Source organism: Geotrypetes seraphini, chromosome 6 (genome assembly GCF_902459505.1).
Source record: "Geotrypetes seraphini chromosome 6, aGeoSer1.1, whole genome shotgun sequence".
Lineage (NCBI taxonomy): Eukaryota > Metazoa > Chordata > Amphibia > Gymnophiona > Dermophiidae > Geotrypetes > Geotrypetes seraphini.
In genome coordinates, this window is record NC_047089.1 from 86,301,902 (window position 1) to 86,326,303 (window position 24,402).

At 42.7% G+C, this 24,402-nt stretch overlaps 1 protein-coding gene across 6 annotated transcripts in view; it reads right to left on the reverse strand.

Annotated features, from left to right (window-relative positions):
- Positions 1–24,402, reverse strand: part of SCEL (sciellin) — a 314,001-nt gene that overhangs the window by 12,838 nt on the left and 276,761 nt on the right. For 3 of the 6 annotated variants that reach the window (XM_033948694.1, XM_033948696.1, XM_033948690.1), the window contains 8 exons: positions 22,529–22,573; positions 22,134–22,178; positions 21,705–21,749; positions 19,912–19,956; positions 12,265–12,321; positions 10,230–10,295; positions 8,992–9,072; positions 3,843–3,908 (listed from right to left, as the gene is read on the reverse strand). In XM_033948694.1, coding sequence (XP_033804585.1) covers positions 3,843–3,908; positions 8,992–9,072; positions 10,230–10,295; positions 12,265–12,321; positions 19,912–19,956; positions 21,705–21,749; positions 22,134–22,178; positions 22,529–22,573 — 450 coding nt within the window. The remainder of the gene's footprint in view (positions 1–3,842; positions 3,909–8,991; positions 9,073–10,229; positions 10,296–12,264; positions 12,322–19,911; positions 19,957–21,704; positions 21,750–22,133; positions 22,179–22,528; positions 22,574–24,402) is intronic. The other 3 variants (XM_033948691.1, XM_033948692.1, XM_033948695.1) reach the window with 3 other exon arrangements.

The following is a 24,402-nucleotide window of genomic DNA, read 5'->3' on the forward strand; positions in this document are numbered from 1 at the left end:
AGACAATGGCTCCGCCAGGACATCACACAGCTCTCTAAGCACCCTGGGGTGAAGATTGTCCGGTCCCATGGCTTTGTTCACTTTGAGTCTTGATAGTTCGCAGTAGACGCTGCTGGGTGTAAACTCGAAATTCCAGAACGGGTCTTCTGAGCTATGCCTTGCTTGCAACTGTGGACTGGACCCTGGCGCCTCGCAGGTAAAGACTGAGCAGAAGTATTCGTTTAGTAGTTCGGCTTTATCAGAATCTGATTCTGCATAAGTCCCGTCTGCTTTCCTAAGGCGTACTATCCCATTTGTGTTTCTTTTCCTATCACTGATGTACCTGAAGAAGGATTTATCCCCTTTCTTAATGTCCTTTGCTAGATTCTCTTCTATTCGAAGCTTGGCCTCTCTGACTGCCATTTTGACAGCTTTGGACTTGGCCAGATAGTCTTCTTTTACTGCTCCTCTTCCTGAGTGTTTATAGGAAACAAATGCTTTTTTCTTTTTCTTAACGAGGTCCGAGATTTCTGTAGTGAACCACTGGGGTCTGTTATTCCTCCGTCGTTTGCTTGTTGTTTTTATATAGCGATTTATTGCTTCATGTAGGGTAGATTTCAGGTTTGCCCACATAGCCTCTACATTATTGGTTTCGGCATGGTCTTGCAGTGCCCGATGGACGAAGTCTCCCATGCGTTTGAAGTCAGTGCCCCGAAAATTGAGGACCTTTGTTGTTGTGGTCGATCTGGAGAAACCCTTCCAAAGGTTGAACCAAACCATGTTATGGTCGCTGGAGGCCAGCGTATCACCTACCGAAACATCTGATACGCTGTCTCCGTTGGTGAGTACCAGGTCTAGTAACGCCTGGTCTCTAGTGGGCTCCAATACCAATTGTTTGAGCCGTGCACCCTTTATGGAGGTTAACAACCTTCTGCTGCCGCTAGTTTGTGTGGTAAGTGCATTCCAATCTGCATCGGGCATATTAAAATCCCCTAACAGTACTGTGTCCCCGCGCAAGGTGATGTTTTCAATGTCTTCGATTAATTCCATATCCTTGTCTACCTGTTGTCTTGGAGGTCTGTAAATCACACCAAGATACAGGCATTTTTCGTTTCCTCTAGCCAGGTTCACCCAGAGGGATTCCCCGGTAAACTTGACATCTGTGATTATGGTAGTTTTGATGTCTTCTCTAGTATATAGAGCTACCCCTCCTCCTAACTTGCCCTCCCTGTCTCGACATGCTAGAAAGGATGTCCAATAGAGAATAAAGATGTCCAAGTTGGTATGTCTTTGGTGGCACTTGTATTTTACAAGATCTACTAACCATAGACCCTGTTCTAAAATACAGGAGAAATGGATGCACATGTGCATGGTCAGCTCAAGAGACTGTGGCATCCTTTTTCATTAGCATCCTCCCCACCTGCAATCTGATCCACTCTCACCCCCCTCCATCTATGATCCAGTACCTTCCACTTTCTCTTGACCTCTCCTCCTACTGGACCAGTGGAGGTACTAGCTCAGGGCACTGGTGATAAAGGTCACCAAAACACCAGTCTAGTATCTATGCCTCTAGAAGTTTGGGATTTTGGCACCTTTTACTCAAAATCAGATTGAGACATATTGAAATTGCCCCTCCATGCTACATTAAGGTTTGGCACATTTGGCTGACACAATCTTCCTGTAATAAAACCATGTTGCCTCAAATCCTGCAGTCTATTGAATTCAAAGTATTAAACTATGCTATCCTTTAGCAATGTATGTATTAATTTACTCCCTACCAAGGTCAGACTAACCAAACTATCAGCCTCTTTTTACAAAGCCGCACTAGTGGCTGCCACACGGCTACAGTCCCGAAGCCCATAGAGATTTAAAGGGCTTTGTAAAAGAGGCCATATAGTTTCCAACCTCCTATTTATTCCCACTTTTATGAAGAGAGGTGACTTTTGCTCTTCTCCAGTCCTCTGGAACAACTCACTCTCCAAAGACTGATTGAACAGCCCATCAGTGGACCCAACAAAATATCTGAGCTCCCTTAATATACAGTACTAGGACAAGTCCCATTAGGCCCCATTATCTTCTCTAATTTCAGTTTTTCTAGTTACTAAGCCTCTCTTCTGTAAATGAAGTGCTATGTCTTGCAGTATCATGCACACTCCTGCCAGATGGATTTGGTTCTTCACCTGTCCATTCCTTGGTCATCTGATTTTTCTTTGTCATTCTACACGTTCCTCCTTTCCAGATCCTAGTTCCATAATCCCACTTCTGCACTTCCTTCCTTTACTGATATACTTAGCAGATCGTTTTTCACTTTAATTTATGTCCTTAGTTATTTTTTTTCTGTTCAAGGCTTTGAAGTCTAATAACCTCCTCTTGTTGGAATTATCATATAAAAAATTCAGATTACTTTTGACGATTCATTTTTTAAATATGGCTTTTGCATACATGAAAGAGAATTAGAAGCTGAGAGTGCTTCTCTGCCCTGAACTGAATCTTCATTTTAATCAGGGACATTTAAAACTTTCTTTTAGAGGTATGACTGTTTGAGTCCTGTTATCAAGTTATTGGTATTCCTGTAAGCTGTTTGCCTGTACTCTAGATTAAGTGAGTTAGCAAATTTCAAATAAATGATTTCTCTCAAACCTCTCTGTTATTTGTAAGACAAAGGCCTCTATATACAGATTTTACACAGAACTGAATATGTTTCTCATTCAGAATTCAGCGACAGTGTCTGAAGCAGGGAGGACCTTTGGCCTACTTCTGCTCCTTAGAGGCCTTATCTGTGGCTCACAGAATTGCAACTCAGACTACTGCATCACATGCTTCTGCCCAGAGCCTCTGTCAAGGTTAAGATTCCCCTCTAGAACAGTGTTGCCTGAATGTTCTGGGTGCTACAAGCAAGGATCCAAGCTTCCTGGAATTCCCCCTGAGGTGATATTTGGAGATGCACATGTCAAAAGGTCAGAATAGGAGGCACAGAGAATGTCATTTCCAAGATAAGTCCTGAGTCCAGACGGTATAAAAAATGCATTCCTGGAAGTCTCAGAGTTTCTGGCTACTATTCTCCAACAAGGAACTCCATGCTGCTGGTTCCTGTTCCTGAGGCCTGCTGGCTACTTTATGATCCTAGTATGTCTCGGTTCATAGACAAAACCGCGGAAGACAAAGGCGCGCGCCGACAACTGAGCGCAAGACGGAAGTGCGCGCCGAAGAAAAAGAGTGTTTTTAGGGGCTCTGATGGGGGTTTTTGTTGGGGAACCCCCCCCCACTTTACTTAATGCAGATCGCGGCGGCGTTGTGGGGGGTTTGGGGAGTTGTAACCACCCTCATTATACTGGAAACTTAGCTGTTTCCCTGTTTTTTAGGGAAAAAGTGAAGTTTTCAGTAAAATGTGGGGGGTTACAACCCCCAAACCCCCCACAACGCCCCCACAACACAGCGTGATCTGTATAAAGTAAAGTGGGGGGTTCCCCCCCCCCACACCCCCCGTCGGAGCCCTTTAAAACAGTCATTTTCTTCGGCACATACCTCTGCGTTGTGCTCAGTTGTCTGCGCGTGCCTTTGTCCCGGCGCGCTTTCGACCTGACACCGCATGTCTCTGTCTCCCCTCCCTCCCCCTCCTAACATCAGAACCAGATGGAATTTTGAAAGCAAAAACCCCTCACTGGTACTGCTTGGAACCTTGGAGGGGGCTTCCTCTGCTCCACACTGTTCAGGGCATTGGTTGGTGTCGTTTCCATCACATACAGTTATGAGAACTTTCTGTCAGAATCCTCTCTTCTGTATGCTAATATATTTGTGCTAATTCAATTGTATTAATTAATGTGACACATAATGACTTGACTTAAGAAAATTAGAGCGGATACCTGTTTTCGTCATATGTCCTTGTATAGACATGAGTATCTGTGGTGTAACCACCTGGCGTATTATAGCTGAAATACACAAGGATATATGGAAAAGAATCTTTAATACATTATTGTAAGAACCTAGAAAAATCAGTGAAGTGGTAACACAAAAAAGTCTTTGCCCAGTAGAAGATCTGATTCACTTCCTAGCATTCTGAATTACAATACTTGTAATGATCTGTATTCAGGATCAAGAAAACATATATTTAAATTCTATTCTTATGATGATGTTTTGCATGTATTCAGCCAGACAAAATAGCCTGTGAAACCTTCACCTTCTAAAATACAACTAAGGTTCACATGGTTTAGGCAATGGGTAAAAGAGAGAGAAAAACAGCAAGCATACGTTCAGTTTTCTTACGAGCATAACTCGTTCCAGAAGCATGCTCGTAAACCAAAATACTCGTATATTAAAGCGAGTTTCCCCATAGGAAATAATGGAAACTCGCTTTGATACGTTTCCCTCCCCCCCGAGGGCAGCGGTGCTGCTCTCTCCCCCCCCCCCCGCCCCCGTCTGGCACCGGCATGCAGCCCACAGGATGTGCCGGTGCCACTTGAAGATCTTCCTGCCTCTGCTGGGCCTTGAGCATGCCTCTGCGCATCCTAGACATAGGCGGTGCTCCAATAGTCCATCTTTTCACTCACCTAATTCGGTGGTGCTTATGTTGAAGCCTAATGACACCTAACTCAACCCCACCTATTCTCCACCTTTAACCATGCCTATTTTTTAACATAGGTATCATTAGGTATCCCTAGGTCGGGGGTCGGCAACCTGCGGCTCCAGAGCCGCATGCGGCTCTTTTCCACCTTTGCTGCGGCTCCGGTAGTGTGTCACGCAGGCATGCAGCTTAAGTCCGGCGTCGCGGCGGGAAATAGCCACGCTGAGCAGTGAGCTCAGCACATACACAGATGAAAGCCTTGCTTGCTGATTGGTCCGGCGGCCCCGCCCCGCCGGACCAATCAGCAAGCAAGGCTTTCATCTGTGTAGTGCTGAGCTCACTGCTCAGCATGGCTATTTCCCGCCGCGACGCTGGAGTTGTAAGGTGCCTGAAAAAGAAATCATCCTGGCCGGGGTCGGTGTCATGCTCCGGAGATCTACAGCCTTCCTATCTCCCTCTCCCTTCTACCTGCTTCCGGCCACATCCCCTGCTCCGCGGCTCTCTTGGGCAACTCAGCAGCAGCGATCGACACAAGCTTCTGACGTCGGGGCCTACCCTCTGCGAGTCCCGCTTGTTTCAACTTCCTTTTTCCACAAAGGCGGGACTCGTAGAGGGAAGGCCTCGATGTCGGCAGCTTGTCTTGATCACTGCTGCTGACGAGTTGCTGAAGAGAGCCGCGGAGCAGGGGGGTGTTGCCAGGTGCAGGTAGAAGGGAGAGGGCCAGATGCAGTACTTGTGGGTGAGGGAGGGGAAGAGAGAGAGAAAGAGAGAGGGGAGGGAAACAAAAGGAAATATTTCATGCTGGGCCTGAGTGGAGGGAGGGTGGAAAGGTTCTGGCTACCGGGTGCAGTAACAAAGGAAAAGGGGGGAAAGCTGAAAATGGAGATAGTGACACAAAGAAGAGAAAGGGCCTACTGAATAAGGATAGAGATACAGAGGGGACATGAAGAGGAGGTGAAATAGAGACATAGAAGTAATGCTGAAAAAGTGTGTGGGGGGGGAGATAAAGACATTGAAAGGGCAAATGGTGAACATGGCGTAAAGATAAGGACAGAGACAAATGAAGATTCTGAAAAAGTGGTGAGATAGGGATATAGGTGAGATGGACACAAAGAAGGGTGATGCTGGAAAATAGGTGGAATGGTAATTCTGACAGACACAGAAGGGAAATGCTGGATCAAGGAGAGATGGGGCTCAGGCTGGATGGAATGAGGAGAAATGCCTTGTTGGCCCGGAACTTCCTCTCCTACGTCAGAATTGACGTCAGGGAGCGGAATGCTGGTCAGCACAACACTTCTGCAGGGAAAGCTTGGGACGGCGGTGGCTTGGGGGCTGTTCCCCGATTGCGGTGGCAGCAAACCGAGTGGCTTGGGGGACGGCACGGAGACAGAAAGAAGGGGGAACAGGGAGACAGAAAGAAAAAGTTGGGGGAGAGAATGAGGTCTGGAGGAGAGGAAACATACAGGAGGCTGAAAGAAAGGAAGAAAGATTGGATGCACAGTCAGAAGAAGAAAGTGCAACCAGAGACTCATGAAATCACCAAATAGCAAAGGTAGGAAAAATGATTTTATTTTCAATTTAGTGATCCTGTATATAGCATTAAGATAAGAAACAATATATGCAGTGTTAGATTTGTTTTATAATGGTTTTGCGGCTCCAAGTTTTTTTTTCTTTTCGAAAACGGGTCCAAGTGGCTCTTTATGTCTTAAAGGTTGCAGACCCCTGCCCTAGGTGTTAGATGGCACCTCCACTTAAGACAATGCTAGGCGTCTTAAGAGTTCCACGCTGAACTCTTAAATTGCTTAATTTTTTTTTATTAGCTAAAAACCAGCATGGTCAAATACCACATCAATTAAGCCAATTAAAAAATTAAGTTTGGAGCGGATTCTGAACTTAGATGTCACCAGGTGGCCGTGATTACGGTGCCGTTTATAGAATTCTCCAGACTTTGGCCAAAATTCTAAACCACCTGCCCCAATCAACATCATGGACTAAATTCAGTAAATGGTGACCACATAGCAACCTCTGGGGATTGCAGAGGTGTCATGCCTTAATTCTTCAGGTGGACAGCAGTTCAGCCAGAGCACGTTTCAGTAACTTAGACATGACAAACACCAGGTCTAAATAACAATATCCATCTTTTTAGACATGGATGTGCCTGTGAATTGATATAAATGTGTGCTGAGTGCTATTCTATAAATGGTGCTTCAAGTTGGGCAATGTTTATAGAATAGCGTGTAGCACCAGGATCTGCACCCAACCTGATGTAAATCCTGGTGTGTAAGTTAGACATGGATTTCCCATATTCTTTAGTGAATGCCCCTGACCTGCCCAGGCCCCTCCCATGGACATGCCACCTTTTCAGTTGCATGCTAAAGGATTTGCATGCTCATTATAGAATAGCGCTTAACAAGATGTGCATGTAAATGCCAATGAACAAGATGTGCATGTAAATGCCAATGAATAATAATTGTTAGTGCCCAATTATTGGCGCTAATAGACTTGTGTAAATTGGGTGTATGGCCAAATTTGCATTTGCGATTTCAAGCACCATTTATAGAATTTCCCTGTATATTACTCTCTCCCTGCTGCCTGTACAGATAGCAGGTGCAAGGTACATGGGCCTCCTTATTGCATATACATTGCACTTGCCAATATTCACAAACAAACAACTTGGGCAATACTCCCTCTAAGGATTGGCTGAGTGCATGAAAATTATTTTCGTGTGAGTGACAAGTTCCAAAAACCAACAATTTTCCAGATTTGCAAGTACTTTTGTGAGAAACCATGTAAAATCTGCGAGCAACGCTCTTAAAACATATGAATAACTGCTCATGTGCTATGCTTGGAGGGAACACAGAAGTTGGGTAGTTTCTTTTGGAAGATTTATGTAGCATTCACAGATTGAAATTACCCACATAGCTTGTATCTAGATGGACTTTTGAAACTTGCACTTTCCATGATGCTACTCACAGACTAACCACAGGCACTTCTACTGTCAATTTCCCTCAATATTCCAGCTGCCAATGGTATGCAGGACACATCACAGCTGGCATGTTCATAGTAAGGCTGTATTTTTCATAGCATATATTTTATTGGTTCCACATCTGGAATAGTAATGGTTCAGATACAAAGGATCTGTATTAACCTATATGAGGAATGCAATTGTTTTCCCCAAAGCAGCAGAACTTTTAACAGTGAAATAAAGGCCTCCACTGGTGATTAGACCAGATAAGTGCATGAGATATGTTTTTGCAAGAATGTTCTACAATGCTTAAATATTTCAGGACACTGAGTTGAAGTTGTATTATATCAAGAAAGGGAGTTTTTCTGGACCTATGACCAAGTGTTATATCCGATAATGTTAAATGACAAGGGCAAGGTATTCTGGGATCCTTTTCTCTTCTTTATTTTTTTTAATGATTTGAATGCTTTATCTTTCCCATGGTGTTCAATAAACTTGTTTTTAGGTTGTTGTTTGTTTGTTTGTTTTTTGGGAGGGGGGCAGATACAAAGGAGCCATGATTTCTGTTGCTTTGGCATTCCTCCTCCTTTCTCTTCCCTCTACACTTCAATTCCAATAATTTTCCTGTCTGTGCTATCACTATTCAGAACACTGCAGCTAGGTTGATCTTCGCAAAAAGCAAATTCGATCATGTTTCCCCGCTTCTGTCAAAACTTCACTGGCTTCCGGTGATTTCTAGGATTCACTTTAAATGTACCTGCCTAATATTTAAGATCCTACATGGCATTTTTCCTCCCCTAATCCCACTACCCTGACACTACCAGATCTGCCCACAAACTCAAACTATCTTTCCCTCGCTAAAAGGCGTCATGTATGCAGGTAAATTAGGGAAATCCCTTTTCTTCAAATTCACTGAGCTTTGGAATAACCTTCCTGCCCCGCTGCGGAACCTAGGCTCATTCCAATTATTCCGAAAGCATCTGAAAACCTGGCTTTTCTCCAAAACGTAAAGCTATCTATTTAAAATGTAAAGCTAGCTATCCTCTTCTTAACCTCTAATTTCTTATTATGTCCTTCCCTCATTTATTGACTTACCTGTAAACCGTGTCGCGCTCTATCTTTATGGAGATGATGCAGTATGCAAACTTAAGGTTTAGTTTAGTTTAGTTACTATCTAATTCTCTGGCACAGTTATGGACAGAAGTTATGTTTTAGCAACTGCAGGAATGCATTGTCATGCTCGATTTCTCACATCAGGGAAGATTGTTCATAAGGGTGTTTTAAGATGCCACTGTGCACGGGGTCACATGGTGAACAGAAATTCACTTTCCTACTGATTGCATGGTATATTTTTATTTATTAAAGAATTCATATCAGACTTAAAAAAGAAGTACATTGTAAACATACTCCAAAAATATGCAGTAATTGTAGCATTAGAAATGTCTTAGGAATGACTCTGCCCTCTTAACACAGATACCAATATTACCTGGGACTCCTTCTGGTATCATAGGAATAATTTGATCGGCTCCTTGGCATATCATTGTTATCATAATTGTACTCCACAGTCCTAAATGCAAACATCAAGTAGGCAGGTATGTTAGCAGTTATTTCCAGTCAGACCTTTCATCATTATTATATTAATTCCTTTTTTTCTTTCTTCTATAGCCATTTTCAGAATCAAAAAAGCATATAAAGAGTTGGAGCCACAGAAGTTATTTACTGATGTCCACATAACATTATTTAGATTCAACTGTGGTGGACTTTCAAGGTTCATTGTGTTTAAACCCTGCATTTGGAAGTATTTTTCATGCAACTGTTCAGATTGAGTTCTTATTTGACTAATTATTTTACCTAAGTCAAAATCTACCAGAAAACCTATGACTGAACAGACAAAAGGGTCCTTTTAATAAAGAGCATTAGATTTTGTAATTACCATAGCTTATGGCCTAATTCTATATATGGTTCTATATAAGTGTTTGTGATTTATACAGATAAGGACATAGCTTGCAGGGACATAACTTACGGGGATGGGAAGGGGATAGAGATTGATCCCACAGGGACAAATTTGTCCCCATGTCATTCTTTACCCACAACCTCAGGCTGTAGCTCTAACCACCAGGCTACTCCTTCCTTCCAGTCTTAGTCTGATATTCCTTACCCCAAGGGAAATCCCTATATCATGGGTGGGGTGTTTCAACATGGATCAAGTTTTCAGATTTATTCATATTAGATATACCACCCAGGAGTGGGCCTCTCAGGGCAGTTTACAATCAGTTAAATATATAAAGGTCATGGAAAGGAACTGAAATATAATAAATGAAAGAAACGTTAGTTCAACCATTACTGAAAACAATATTAAAGGTGAAGTGTTGTTGCTCCTCTAGTCCTGTGAATCCCAAACCTGGTCCAGGAGGCACTCTGGCCAGTCAGGTTTTCAGGATATCCACAATGAATATTCATGAAAGATCAGCATGCGCTGCCTCCACTGCATGCAAATCTCTTGTATGAATATTCATTGTGAATATCCTGAAAACCTGACTGGCCAGAGTCAATTTTATTATTATGTACATCGCTTAGAATTATGATTAAGCGATTAATCAAATCTTCATTAAACTTGAAACTTGCCTCCAAGACCAGGTTTGGGAACCACTGCTCTAATTGTAATCATTGTAATCCACCTTGTTAAACAAATAAACCATAAACCTTATAACTGTGTTTGTTTACCTTGTTGTGGTGGTTCTGGTAGAAGAGTAGGGATCAGACGTCTGGGACATCGTACGATTTCCGTCTCTGAAAAGTAAGTGTTTAGAATGATACTAACTCATGAAATGTTTATTCTGAAACAACAAGAGAGAGTAGTTTAATATTAGCTAGCTTGATGGATTATGGGAGAAATTTTGCGACTCTAGATATGACTTATTGGATTGCATTGGCTAGGCCGCACAGATGTTTGTCATGGGCTGCATGTGGCCCGTGGGCCGTGAGTTTGACATACTTGCCCTAATGTGTCCCATTAGCTCAAAAGATCCTGCACAGTTAACCTTCTTTCACTGCCCCCACCCCTCCAATTAGACTAGCAAAACTGATTACATCTGAATCACCAATGCTCTGATTACCAATATGAGCTGCATATCAAAATTTACTCTCCCTAGACCTTCCGTCATGATAACACAAGTCCTGTGTCAGAATACTGTCTGTCTGACATCATTACTCAAGGAAAACCTACAGCTGTACGACAGCCCTCCCCAAACATCCACATGTAACCACAAGCCTCTCCATAAAAGCTGGAGTGCTATAAGATTTACCAAACCTGTAGCTATACAACAGCTATAGTGCAAAAAAGTCATCAAATTCTACTTCTTTTTTAAATATTTAAATATCTAAATATAAACTCCAACCAATTTAAACATCAAAACAACTCCAAACCAGTGCCGTTTACAATTAAAACATTCAAAATAATACATTAATCCAAACAATAAATCACTGTTCTTCTTCCATCGGGCCTATATCTATTAATGCGTATATAGTGCCGAACTAGCCTTCATTATTCATAGTAGTTTACAAATGCAATAAACAATATAATCATACCAACTAACATAAAAAGTCCTAGTGTACTCAATACATGGATACTCAAGAATGAAGCACTATACCAGGAGTGGGCAATGAGGGCCGGAATCTGGTCGGGTTTTCAGGCTTTCCCTAATGAATATGCATGAGATCTATTTGCATGCACTGCCTCCCATTGTATGCAAATGGATCTCATGCATATTCATTGGGGAAATCCTAAAAACCTGACTGGATTCCGGCCCTCGTTGTCCACCCCTGCAGAAGCTGATTCTGGGAGACCCTAATGTGACCATTGGCTCACAAGATCCTACACAGTTAACCTTCCTTCAAAGTGCAAAACTGGTACTGGAATTCATGAAAGCATGGGACAGGTACAGAAGGCCCTTAGCTGTAGAGAAGTGAACATGAATCCAGAGATCACATGCGATGTACGGTATTGCACTAGGGAAGAAAAATAGGCAGGCTAGATGGACCTTGGGGTCTTTATATCCTATAATTCTGCATCTTCTTGGAAATTGGATTAAAAGGCCTGTGTTATGTTTCTTAACATTTTTCCACGATCAGCATCAATAATATGATCAGTATTCAGAATGGAGTTATTTCTTGACACCAATGCATATGAACCCAGTTTATATCATCCAGCTATGTAAGATCCTTACACCTGTTCCAATATCTCATTAAAGAACAAGGATTTTCACCTATTGTCCACTTCTTGAGGAAAATCCATGTCAAGTTAGGTATCATAAAAATCAATAACAGAGGCACAAAGGGCCAGATTCTGTAAACGGCATTTAAATTGGCAGCTGCCTAAAATAAAACACTGGCCACGCGTCAACCATGCTTAGGCACTGTTTAAAGACTCACAGTTAAGGGTGCCTATCACAAAACGTAGGTGCTAGTAATGTAGGCCAGGTTTTTACTGACCTAAACTGCAGATGCCCAAGTTCTTTTGAGAATTGCACCCTAATCATGCCTACTTTGACCTTAGGCGCTGTTAGGCACCTTGCTGTATACACAATTACAATGTCTACTGTATTAGGCACCTACAGTTTTTTGAAATGAGTTTTTAATTGATTTTTAATGGCATGGTCAATTATCTCGCCAATTATAACAATTGGTAGGGTGCCTACCACTGCCTAAATTACAGCACCTTTTACAGAATCAGGCCCAAATTGACCATTGCAAACCTTACCTTGTGACATTTGCTCCAGGCTGGGGTATTGAAATAAGGTCATCAATGTCTTGATGTCTTTAAAATGTATATGAAATTAGTATAGGTTAGTAACATGCAACATTATTTGTTACTAGTGTTAAAGCCCATTACATTAACGGGTGCTAGAAAGCAGCCCCCTTTCCCTCGCCCCCTCCAGTTCCTCCCTGACTGTCTCTCTGTGGCCCCCTTCTGTCTCCCCTCCCCCAAGCAAAGCTGTCTGCCTCCCAACACACCCCTCCCCCCAAAGCAGCCTCCTTTCCCTCTCCGCCTCCAGTTCCTCCCTGACTGTCTCTCCGTGGCCCCCCTTCTGTCTTCCCCCAAGCAAAGCTATCTGCCTCCCAGCACACCCCTCCCCCAAAGCAGCCCCCTTTCCCTCTCCCCCTCCAGTTCCTCCCTGACTGTCTCTCCATGGCCCCCCTTCTGTTTTCCTGCCCCCCCCAAGCAAAGCTGTCTGCCTCCCAGCACACCCCTCCCCCAAAACAGCCCCCTTTCCCTCTCCCCCTCCAGTTCCTCCCTGACTGTGTCTCCGTGGCCCCCCTTCTGTCTCCCCCCAAGCAAAGCTGTCTGTCTCCCAGCTCACCCCTCCCCCAAAGCAGCCCCCTTTCCCTCTCCCCCTCCAGTTCCTCCCTGACTGTCTCTCCGTGGCCCCCCTTCTGTCTTCCCTTCCCTTTTATTATATTAGATGTTAGTCAAGTGTGACTTCATTTTAAAGTGATAAACAAAAAGATAAACACTAAGGAAGGAAGTTAGCTAAATGTGGTAAAACATAGGGCTCCTCTTACGAAGGTGCGCTAGCGTTTTGGCACGAGGCTCTCCCATACTCTAAACCCAGATTTAACGTGGTGGTTTATAAAGGTTGTTTGTTTTTTTAATCTGTGCAGGGCCTGCACTAAATTTTCCATCAATATAGGAAAACAGGTTTACTGCAAGATGCATTAACACATTTTATGGTCATTTTCCTGCTCAGTATTTTCAAAAACATTTTTTGAGGGGGTATGCCATGAGCGGAGAATGGGTGTGGAAGCATTAACCAGCTAGTGCATTTGTATTACCGCGGCTGCTATTGTGGCATTAACAGAGAAGCACTTTAAATAGGAAGTATGTGTTAACTTTTTACAGGTAATGCATGTTAATGACAGAGTATAATCTGAAATTAAAAAAAAAAATTAAAATGGCCTACAAAGTGCCGTGTGGAATTTGGGTTTAGTGCATGGAAAAGCCCTGTCTTAAGAAGCACTTTGCCCAGATTCTAGCATACCTTGAGTACCTGAATAAATTCATGTAAAAAACCGTTCTGAGCTCACCTGGGAGAACGGTATAGAAAATTTAATTAATTAATTAGTAAAAATAAAATAAGCAAAAGGTCCCCTAGAGATTTTAAAACTAAATGTACCAAAAGTTTTAAGAAATCAATAAAAACTTAACTATTTGAAAAATTTCTTTAATAGCTGAATTGTAATTCACTGTGAATGTGTAGTATCTTGGAACTGTAAACCACACTGAACTGCAAGATCGTTGCAGTATACAGTTATGTTATGTTAAGATGTGCTTAGAAATACATTTCTGCCATGAAAACACCAATGAAAACCTTTCTTATGCTGGCTTTTACAAAGTGGCTGCAGAGGTTTCTACTGCGGGTCGGTGAGGTAAATGCTCCAAAGCTCATAGAATTCCTATGAGCTTTGGAGCATTTACCTTGCCAACCTGCAGTAGAACCCTCCACTGTGGTATTATAAAAGGAGCCCTTAATATTCAACCAAAAACATTTAATTGCCTGAAAAAGAAACTCCTAAATTTCCAACCTACAGTACATACCCTGAGTGTCAGCAGCTCTATATTTAAAAGGTAATCTTATAACTATTCTCCTACGTGAAAAGGTCAAACAGGCACCTATTTTGGGAATGTTTTGCAAAGACACAATAGATGGCTATGTATTTTTATTTAAAAAAAGCCTCACATAAGCTACAACAATCACAGATAAAATTCAACCACATATATTTACATCTTTGCAACTACACCTATGGTTTGCCTAAACTCCTCTGAACATGGCTACATTTGAGTCACATAAAAACAGGTGTAAACATTCTCAATATACATGTAACCCCTGGAGTAATGTTATAAAAGTGCTTTTCCACAGGGAAAATGGAGTTTACTCTTGGAAGTCAGTTTATAAAATTACCCCATAAAATTAACAAAGTCTTTACAGATGTGTACTATTTTCTTATTCTGCTAAGAAATACAATTTAAAATGGATTATAGTAGGGTTTTTTTAAACTGATCTATACATCATACTTTACACTTCAACTATGAAAGAAAAATTATAAAATTATTCAATAAGCTGCATTAGGGCATTAATGCGCGGAATAGCGCGCGCTACAATGCCACGTGCACTAGATCACAGTTCTTCAACCGCCGGTCCGCGGACCGGTGCCGGTCCGCAAAAAAATCTTGCCGGTCCGCGAAGGACTCGGGTCCCCGCCGCAACGAAAAGTGCCGACGTCAGCTGACTTGCAACTTCCTGTTGCCGTCGCTGTGCCGGGACTTCTGCCTTCGCCGGGACTCCTGCAGCGTATGCTTCCTGCCTTGTCTTCGCACCTCCCGACCAGCAGCGGCAGCTCTGTATGCTTTTAACTTCGGCACAGAGCTGCCCCTAAGCAGTAGCTTAGCGCGGTTTCATGAGGCAGCCTCGGGGCCTTTGCTAGGCCGGCCCACTTCGATGATGCGATGTGGGCCGGCCTAGCAGAGGCCTCGAGGCTGCCTCATGAAACCGCGCTAAACTACTGCTTAGGGGCAGCTCTGGGCCGAAGTTAAAAGCACACAGAGCTGCCGCTTGCCTAAAGACTCTTGGGCTGCTGAAGGAGGGCAAAGAGCAGCTGTCCTGGAGGTTTCCCTTCCTCTCACCTTTGGAGGTCCCTTTTTTTTTTTTTCTTCAAACGTCAACGGGCCCCAGCATGACATCAAGTAAGTTCCACTGTTCCTTGCAAGCAGTTATGCTCGGCCAAAGCTTCCCCTCTGACATGAACCACCCTCAGGGGAAAGAAAGTGACCCGCAAAGGTGAGGGGAAGGGGGGCAGATGATGGAAGTTGGGGGGGGGGGGAAGAGAGAGAAGGGGCAGATGATGGAATGGAGGAGATGAGAGAGAGAAGGAGACAGATGATGGAAGTGAGAAGAAGGGAGAGAGAGCAGAAGGCAGATGGATGTCAGTTGAGAGGGGAGAGCAGATGTTGAATTGGAAGTGGGGAAAGAACACATACTGGATGGAAGGAGGAGATAAATAAAGGGGGAAGAAAATAGTAAGATAATGGAGGGGTGACAAGCTGTGGGTAGACACAGTGAAAAGAGGGAAACAGGACTAAATAGTAAGAAAGAATTTAATTTAGATGGAGGCAGAAAATAGAGAAGGAAGACCAGAGAAGAAAAGGGAAGAGAGAGCAGAGAACGATATCAGATCTGAGTGGAGGAAATGAGAAGAGAGAGATGCTAAAAACCACAGGGGGAAGGGAAGGACAGAGATGCCAGACCATGAGGGAAACAGAAGAAAGATGATGTATGCCAGACCAAATTGGGGGGGGGGGGAAGAGAAATGGCAGGGAAAGACAGACAGTGAATGGAAGGGGCAGATGCTGGACTGAAGAGACAGAGAAGGTTATCATGACGCTGTACGCCCTCACCTGGAGTACTGCGTCCAGCACTGGTCACCGTACATGAAGGAGGACACGGTACTACTACTCGAAAGGGTCCAGAGAAGAGCGACTAAGATGGTTAAGGTGTTGGAGGAGCTGCCATACAGCGAAAGATTAGAGAAATTTGGCTTATTCAGTTTTCTTGATAGTAGAGGGGATATATGTGAAGGGGAGGGGAGACAGGGGGTTTGTTGATCCTTGCTCTGTATTATTTGTATTTATAAAATGACAATTGTATAGAATATTGTTTCTTTTTATACTTTAATAAAATATGTACAATATAAAATCATAACTATTTGAGGCTTGTGCGGATGAGATCAGATGGTTTGTGGGACCGGGCTCGCGGGGACGGGGCGGCGATGGTTTTTAAAAAAAAATTTCAGTCTTAGTAGTTTGCCGGTCCACAAAATAATTATTTTATTTCCGCCGGTCCACAGGTGTAAAAAGGTTGAAGAACACTGCACTAGATGATAACGCCAGTGGCGTACCTAGCATATGTGACACCCAGGGCCCATCATTTTTGACACCCCCGATCTGTACGAAAAACATGATTTTTAATAACAATCCACACGTCACACAAGAGAGTACCTAGGAAAAGGCAGCATCTTACATATTGCAGTGAGCAGTACATCAATACACCCATTGTAAAACTAAACAAGCCAGACTAGTACAGATCAATCCTACACCGTCAATCCTAACAGAAAACCATGTCTTTTGAACACACAGAACACAGAAAACACCTTCGCTTAGTATGGAATATGTCATCACAAACTAACCCTTCCCCCTTTTACAAAACTGTAGTGTGGATTTTAGCCAAGGTGGTAACAGCTCTGACACTCATAGAATTCTGAGCATCAGAGCTGCTACCACCACGGCTGGTGCTAAAAAACGCTCCACAGTTTTGTAAAAGGGGGGATAAAATAGAAATGCATAGACAATGGTTAAATTGAACCAGCAAGAAGCTGGACTCTGCATAAAATGCAACACCACAGAAACAGTGACACATGTCTCCTAAAGCAATAAATAAATATAAATTTTTTTTCTACCTTTTGTCTTCTGTGGTTTCTGCTTTCCTCATTTTCTTGTAACTCTCTTCCTTCCATCCACTGTCTGCCGTCTCTCTTCCCCTATATGGCATCTTCTCTCCTTCTGTGCCCCTTCCAGAAACTGTATGTCTCCCCCTTCCATCTCTCCTTTCACCCCCTTTGGTCTGGCATCTCTCTCCTCTCCTTCCCTCTCCCACACCTGTCTTCTGCAATCCCTTTCTTCCCTCATTTTCCTTTTCAATTTATTTTCTGCATCCATCTAGATTACGTTCTTACTACCCTCTCATCAATTTCTTTTTTTACTGTCTATCTACAGCTCGCCACCCCTATCCCTCACCCCCTCCAGTATTTCCCTAACTCAATCCTTTTCCCCCATCATCTGCCCTCTTCTCTCTCCCCACTTCCATCATCTGCCCCTTCTCCCTATTTCCATCATCTGCCCTCTTCTCTCTCCCCTTTCTCCCCACCTCCATCATCTGCCCCCTTCTCTCAATCTCTCCATCCACCACAGGCCCATCTTTCTCCCTTCCTCACCTTTCTGATTTTGGCAACAAGATCTGCAATCCCCCCTCCCCCCCCCCCCGCGATGACACTTAAGATCGGCAATGGGCCTCCTTCTACCCCTGGTATCATCAGAACTTCAGATCGGCAACGCGGTGCTCAGTCAAAAGCGGAAACAGGAAGCTGAATCAGAGGGAAGCTATTGACGTGAGCACTAGAAAATGACACAGGGATAAAATCTGTCCCCGTCACTGCACCATCCCCTTCACTGGCCCATCACTGCCATCCCACTCACCGCCCCCGCAGCATCCATACAAGCCTCAGTACTGCAATATTTAGCTTATTCCTGCCTTAAAAATCAAAGTTCTGGCTGCTGAACTGGAGAAAGAGATGTTCAGCTGGCAGGGCTTTGTTTATAAATTTTTATCAGCACAACTAATATACTACTTTATCCTGAAGCAAAAAAAAAAAAAGAAATAGAATTTTTTTCTACCTTTGTTGCCTAGTTTCTGCTTTCCTCATGTTCTTATTCAATTCCTTTCATCCACTGTCTCTCTTCTCTCTGTGTCTTCCATTTGCTCTGTTACTGTGCCTCTCCCTTTCTCCCCCCTTCCAAATTGGTCTGACACCCATCTTCTTCCCTCCGCTCCCCCCATAGTCTGGCATCTCTATCTTCTTCCCTGCCAGCGTCTTCTCCCCACTCTCTCTTCCCCATTTCCCTTCAGCATCTTCTCCCCACTCTCTCTTCCCCATTTCCTTTCAGCGTCCTTCTCCCCCCTCTGTCTTCCCCATGTCCTTTCAGCGTCCTTCTCTACCCCTCTGTCTTCCCAATGTGCTTTCAGTGTCCTTCTCCCCCCTCTGTCTTCCCCATGTGCTTTCAGCGTCCTTCTTCTCCCTCTGTTTTACCCATTTCCCTTAAGCGTATTTTCCTCTCCACTCCACCTTTCCTCCCTTTCTCCCTCCCTGCCCCTTACCTTCGTGGCACTTTCCCCCCCCCACCCCCCACCCCTGACCGACCGACAACAGGCCCGGTCCGAAAAACCTCCCTGCCTTCTTACAGCAGCCGGAGCATTGTAGTTGCATATGGCTGCCATAAAGGTCGCCTCTGTTTCAACTTCTGGTTGCGTCAGAGATGACCTTTAGGGCAGCCACATGCAGCTTCAATGCTCCAGCTGCTGTAAGAAGGTAATTTAGACTCGGGGCCACAAGGCAGGGAGGTTTGTCGGACCGGGCCTGTTGTCGGTCAATCGGGCGGGCGGTGGGGGGGGGGAAGCGCCACAAAGGTAAGGGGACCTGGCCGGCTGTGCACCCCCATTAAGGCTTCACCCGGCGTGGACCGCCCCCCTCACCCCTCCCTTGTTATGCCACTGGCTAATGCCAGCATTGAGCTGGTGTTAGTTCTAGCTGTGTAGCGCAGGGTTAGTGCGGGCTAGTCTGCTGTGTGCACTCAAAACGCTAGCATAGGGCTCCTTTTACGAAGACGCGTTAGCGGTTTAACGTGCATAATAGCGCGCGCTAAACCGCCAGCCACACTAGCTGCTACCGCCTCCTCTTGAGCAGGCAGTTGTTTTTCGGCTAGCGCGGGAGTTAGTGTGATGAAAAGTCATGCACGCTAAAGCTGCTAACGTGGCTTCGTAAAAGGAGCCCATAGTCTTGATTGCATAAACCTTAATACTCCTTGACTTGATATTTGGTGAAATAATAGCCATGAGTCATTTAGGATGGTGTTTCCCAAGTTAGTTCTGGAGTACCCCCTTACCAGTCAGGGTTTCAGGATATTCACAATGAATATGTATGAAAGACATCTTCATACTATGGAGGCAATATATGGAAATCAAACTCATACATATTCATTGTGAATATCCTGAAAACCTGACTGGGATGGAGGTACTCCTGGACCGATTTGAGAAGCACTGATTTATGCTAAGTGTTAATCAATTTTGTAGAGTGGAATGGTGCTGTTTTTGCATATTCTACATCAGTGGTTCTCAACCCTGTCCTGGAGGACCACCAGGCCAATCGGGTTTTCAGGCTAGCCCTAATGAATATGCATGAGAGAGATTTGCATATAATGGAAGTGACAGGCATGCAAATCTGCTCCATGCATATTCATTAGAGTTATCCTGAAAACCCGATTGGCCTGGTGGTGCTCCAGGACAGGGTTGAGAACCACTGTTCTACATGACAAAAAAGCTCTTTCAAGTTGGCTTGGGACTGATTTCTTTTCCGATTTGGCTCTTGCCATTGCAGTAGTAATTGAAGGAAAATTACATTAAGGTATAATTATTGTCCTGTTCTCTCATTCCTGATAATAGACAGCAGGGAAAAAGGACAGACAATAAGCTGTATTAAAACTAAGAAATAGGCCTCACACAATTTAGTTTGCTTTGCTTACCTTCCAGCATTGCGCTTAACATCAATGAGATTATCAAGCTCCTGGCTTTATTTGAAACAAAAAAAAAATAGACTAAAGTTAAAATTATCATAATCAACGAATAGGAGAATACCAACAAAACATTTCTATAGATGGGTTGTACAGAAATGGGGTGCATTTTTCTAAGGATTTTTTTTTTTTACATTCGTATAGTTTTAATATTTGACACACAGTATAAAAGACTTTGGTTGAGAAAGTAAAACCCCCTTTTATGAAGATGAGTTAGGCTTTTTTAATTGCCCGCCATAGTGGTATTAGCTCCGACGCTCATAGGAATTCTATGAGCATTAGCGCTAATACCGCTGCAGCCGGCAATACAAAAGCTTAATGTTGCTTCATAAAAGGGGAGCTAAATTTGTAACTGAAACACACAAAGCAACTCCGAAATGGACGATTGAAAACAATTATGCACAATACTCCTTCTTATCTTATTATGGGTTCCTTTTATGAAGGCGCGTTAGTGCCTTAATGCGCGGAATAGCGTGCACTACAATGCCACGCGGGCTAGCTGCTACTGCCTCCTCTTGAGCAGGTGGTAGTTTTTCAGCTAGCATGTGCTATAGCGCGTGCTAATCCGGTGCGTGCGCTAAAAACGCTAGCGCACCTTCGTAAAAAGAGCCCTATATGTATGAATGATGCTGTAGCAGGTGAAGAATTTGTGGAAGATACTGTATTCTGGAACATGAAATTATTTTCTATTCTATGTATTTATTTCCCATTTTAAATACTGTACATCTGCTTCCAAAGAGGCTACAGAATGACAATCAATGAAACAGACAGACATTTTATAATACAAGAGAAACCTAGCTTTAAGCTGCTCCTAAAAGAGCAGAGCGATTTTCTATATTTCTAAATAAATTGATCAGATCCATAATCATATAGTCTGACTGGGTCTCTGAGGCTTTTTTCCTTCCCAATAAGATTTAGTATAACATCATAAACGTTGGATGTTTTAGTAGAGATTTAGGGCTCCTTTTACTAAGCTGTGGTAGCGTTTTTACCATGCGCTGCCCCTTGCGCTACGCGGAAAAACTAACGCCAGCTCAGTGGAGGCATTAGCGTCTAGTGCGCGTGGTAAAACCGCTAGCACATTTTAGTAAAAAGAGCCCTTAGTATATGGACATTTGAAATATTATTTTATCCATTCCTCCAGTGTCTGTTCACAACATGAGCCAAGTTTGATTTCCACTGTGGCTCTGTGTCACCCTGGACAAGTTACCTAACCCTCCATTATCCCAGATAAACAAAGGTTAGATTCTGAGCTAAGTAGAAAGACAGTACCTATATATACAATAATATGATTGTAGAACATATATCAAATGCATATTTCATAACAAACCAGTAGTCAAGGCAAGTTAGATTTAGTTTTGCAGGCTGCTACGTATGACAGCAATTTCAGGCTTTTGTGCTCTATATCTCACTCTTACCTTCAGTTTAGAAGGTAATTGAAGACTCATCTCTTCAACATATTTATAGGTAATTAGATTTCCTACACTCAGATTATTCCTTGTATCCTTATTATTCTTTTGTGAACTGCACAGAACTATCTGGTTATGCGGTCTAGAAATTGATTTATTGTATTTAGACAAAGTAGTTATTGCTCTGATCCCTTATTGCTGGCAGCAGAAAGCAAATCACACATTTGGAGTAAAGGTTGGTGTGGGGAGAGCCTATACTGATTTAAAATGTACAGTAAAGCATGTTTTAACACTCTTTAATAAATAGGCCTCTTTAATAAATAGGCCTTTGCTTACCTTCCTGCTCCGTGCTTTACATCAATGAGATTATCAAGCCCCTGGCTTCGATTAAAACAAAAATGGATTGTTAAAATTATTGTAATCAATACATATGAAAATATCAAGAAAACATAGCAACAGATGGACAGATGCTGGGGCCCCTGGAGGAACAGATGCTGATCTGGGATAGAGAGGATGGAGGGGAAGAGAGAGGAAGAGTTGGATCACATGCAGAGGCAAAAGGGAAGATTTTAAAAATTGCATGTATGTCCAGGGGTGGGGGTATGAAGGGCCCACCCAGGTTAAACCCAATTAAAACAGCAGCTCTGGCTATGTCCCTGTATCAAAGGGGGAATTAGAGAGAACAAACTGACTTAAAAAGGCACAGTAAAGCATATTTAACACTCTAATAAATAGGACTCTCACATTTTAGTTTGCTTTGCTTACCTTCCTGCACCACGCTTTACATCAATGAGATTATCAAGCCCCTGGCTTCAATTAAAATAAAAATGGATTAATTTAAAATTATTGTAATCAATACAAGGGAGAATATCAAGAAAACATAGCAACAGATGAACAGATGCTGGGTCCCCTGGAGGAGCAGATGCTGATTTGGGAAGAGGAAGAGATGGGTCACATGCAGAGACAGAGGGGAGGATTAAAAAATTACATGTATTTACAGGGATGGGGATGACCTGGGCCCACTCAAAACAGCAACTCTGGTTATGTCCCTGTATCAAAGGGGGAATTGGAGAGAATAAACTGACATAAAAAGGCACAGTAAAGCATATTTAACACTCTTTAATAAATGGGCCTCTCAAATTTTAGCTTGTTTTGCTTACCTTCCTGCACCACGCTTTATATCAATGTGATTATTTAGCCGCTGGCTTCAATTAAAACAAAAATGGACTAAGTTAAAATTATTGTAATCAATATATGGGAGAATATCAACAAAACATTTAAAAAGATGGGCTGCACAGAAATGTGTATTTTTCCAAGGTTCTTTTCTTTTTATTTTCAGTCATATAATAACATTTGATACACTGTCACATTTTGGATGAGAAAGGAAATACATAACTAAAACACATTACAGATCTCTGAAATGGACAATTCAAAAGTTAAGCACAATACTCCCTCTTATCTTATTCTATATGTATATTGCTTATACCTAGTGAAGAGTTTCTATGGAAGATGTAGTCTGGAGCAGGAAATTTATGTTCTACTCTATGTACATTGGGATGCCGATTATTCAAACTCTGATTATCTGGATGTACAAATCATCCGGATTGCTTCAATTCCTTATTGTTTAAATATCTGTATCATAATCAAAAATATTTTGGCCATACCTAAACCGTGAGCCTGGCACTAGGACCCAGAAGCACCTCCCACTCAGACAAGCGCGTCACACAAGAAGAATCTAAAAAGTGCCGGAATAAAGCTCTGTCACAGGAAAACTGCCATAAACCACCTTTCACTTTCACTTTGAGTAGTGTAGGGGTGTTTCCTTATTTACACCTGAAGGTTAGGCCTCTCTGACATCATCAAACCTGAACCATTGTTTGCAAGAAATCATTCCAGCCTAAACCTAGCAAGAAGAGAAAGAAGAATACATCTTTGCTGTTTCTGCCTGATGCATTCTGGGTATGTACCAGAATTGTATTATAGTCAAGGACATCCAGCTATGTCTACATGCTCAGCCTGTGTGAATCTTGGGGGAGTCATAGCTCATGTGCTGGTCTTATCTAACGAAGGTGCCTCTGTTTCAGCCTGTACGAGACTCTATACAGAAAGGCTATTCATATAAGTTATGTTTCTGGATTGGTCCGGAGAAGTCATCTGACGCGATCCAAGTGAAATGTGCTAATTATTAATTTAGTCTGTGTTGGGATGTGAGGAAGCTCGCATCTTATCATAGGTTTTCGCTGCACATCTTTTATAATAATTAAGACCTGAAAAGTTACCTCTTGTGACTCTCTGCTGGAGAGAGAACCGGACTTTAAACAGATCTGGATTCCATCACATAAAGGAAACCTTTGCTGCCAACCTAATTTACAGCTGGACCAGTGGCTGACGAACTCTTGTTCCTGTACCAAGGGAATTCATATCTTTCGTACTGAGAAGAATTATTCCGTCTCCCGGGCTAAGGCCTAATTGGATGGTGATAATAAGGAACTTATCTATCTTATCAGCTGGGGTTAGATAAAGTATTCCATTTGTTGTATAGGATATGGATTTGTAAAGCTACTCTTGGTGATAAACTGTAATAGATTGCTGCTAATCAGGAATTATTATTATAAGGAATTATTTAAAGTGTAAGAATTAGTTTTACTCATTTATCTAGTAAGTGTGATGTGATAATTATGTACTGAGTTTCATATATGTATTTGGATATTTTGTGAACAATAATTAGTTATTGCTGCTGGCTTATGAACTATATTTTTCTAGTTTCATAATAAAAGTATTTCTCATTAGCCTGGGTCTCTGTGTTGTGTAAGTAGGCAAAGCTAGCTGAACCGGATGAGATATTATAGTCTTCCCTAGAAACCTAACAGGCACGTATTTGTTTATGTAACTGATTAGTACAACCATAAATCTTTCTATAGTAGATGCAAGATTGTTGCCAGTATAGTTATCAGGCTTCTAACAGTGTCTTAATTACCATCTTTTTAGATAAGAGACATATGCGATAAATTGTACTTCATTGGAAACAAGACCC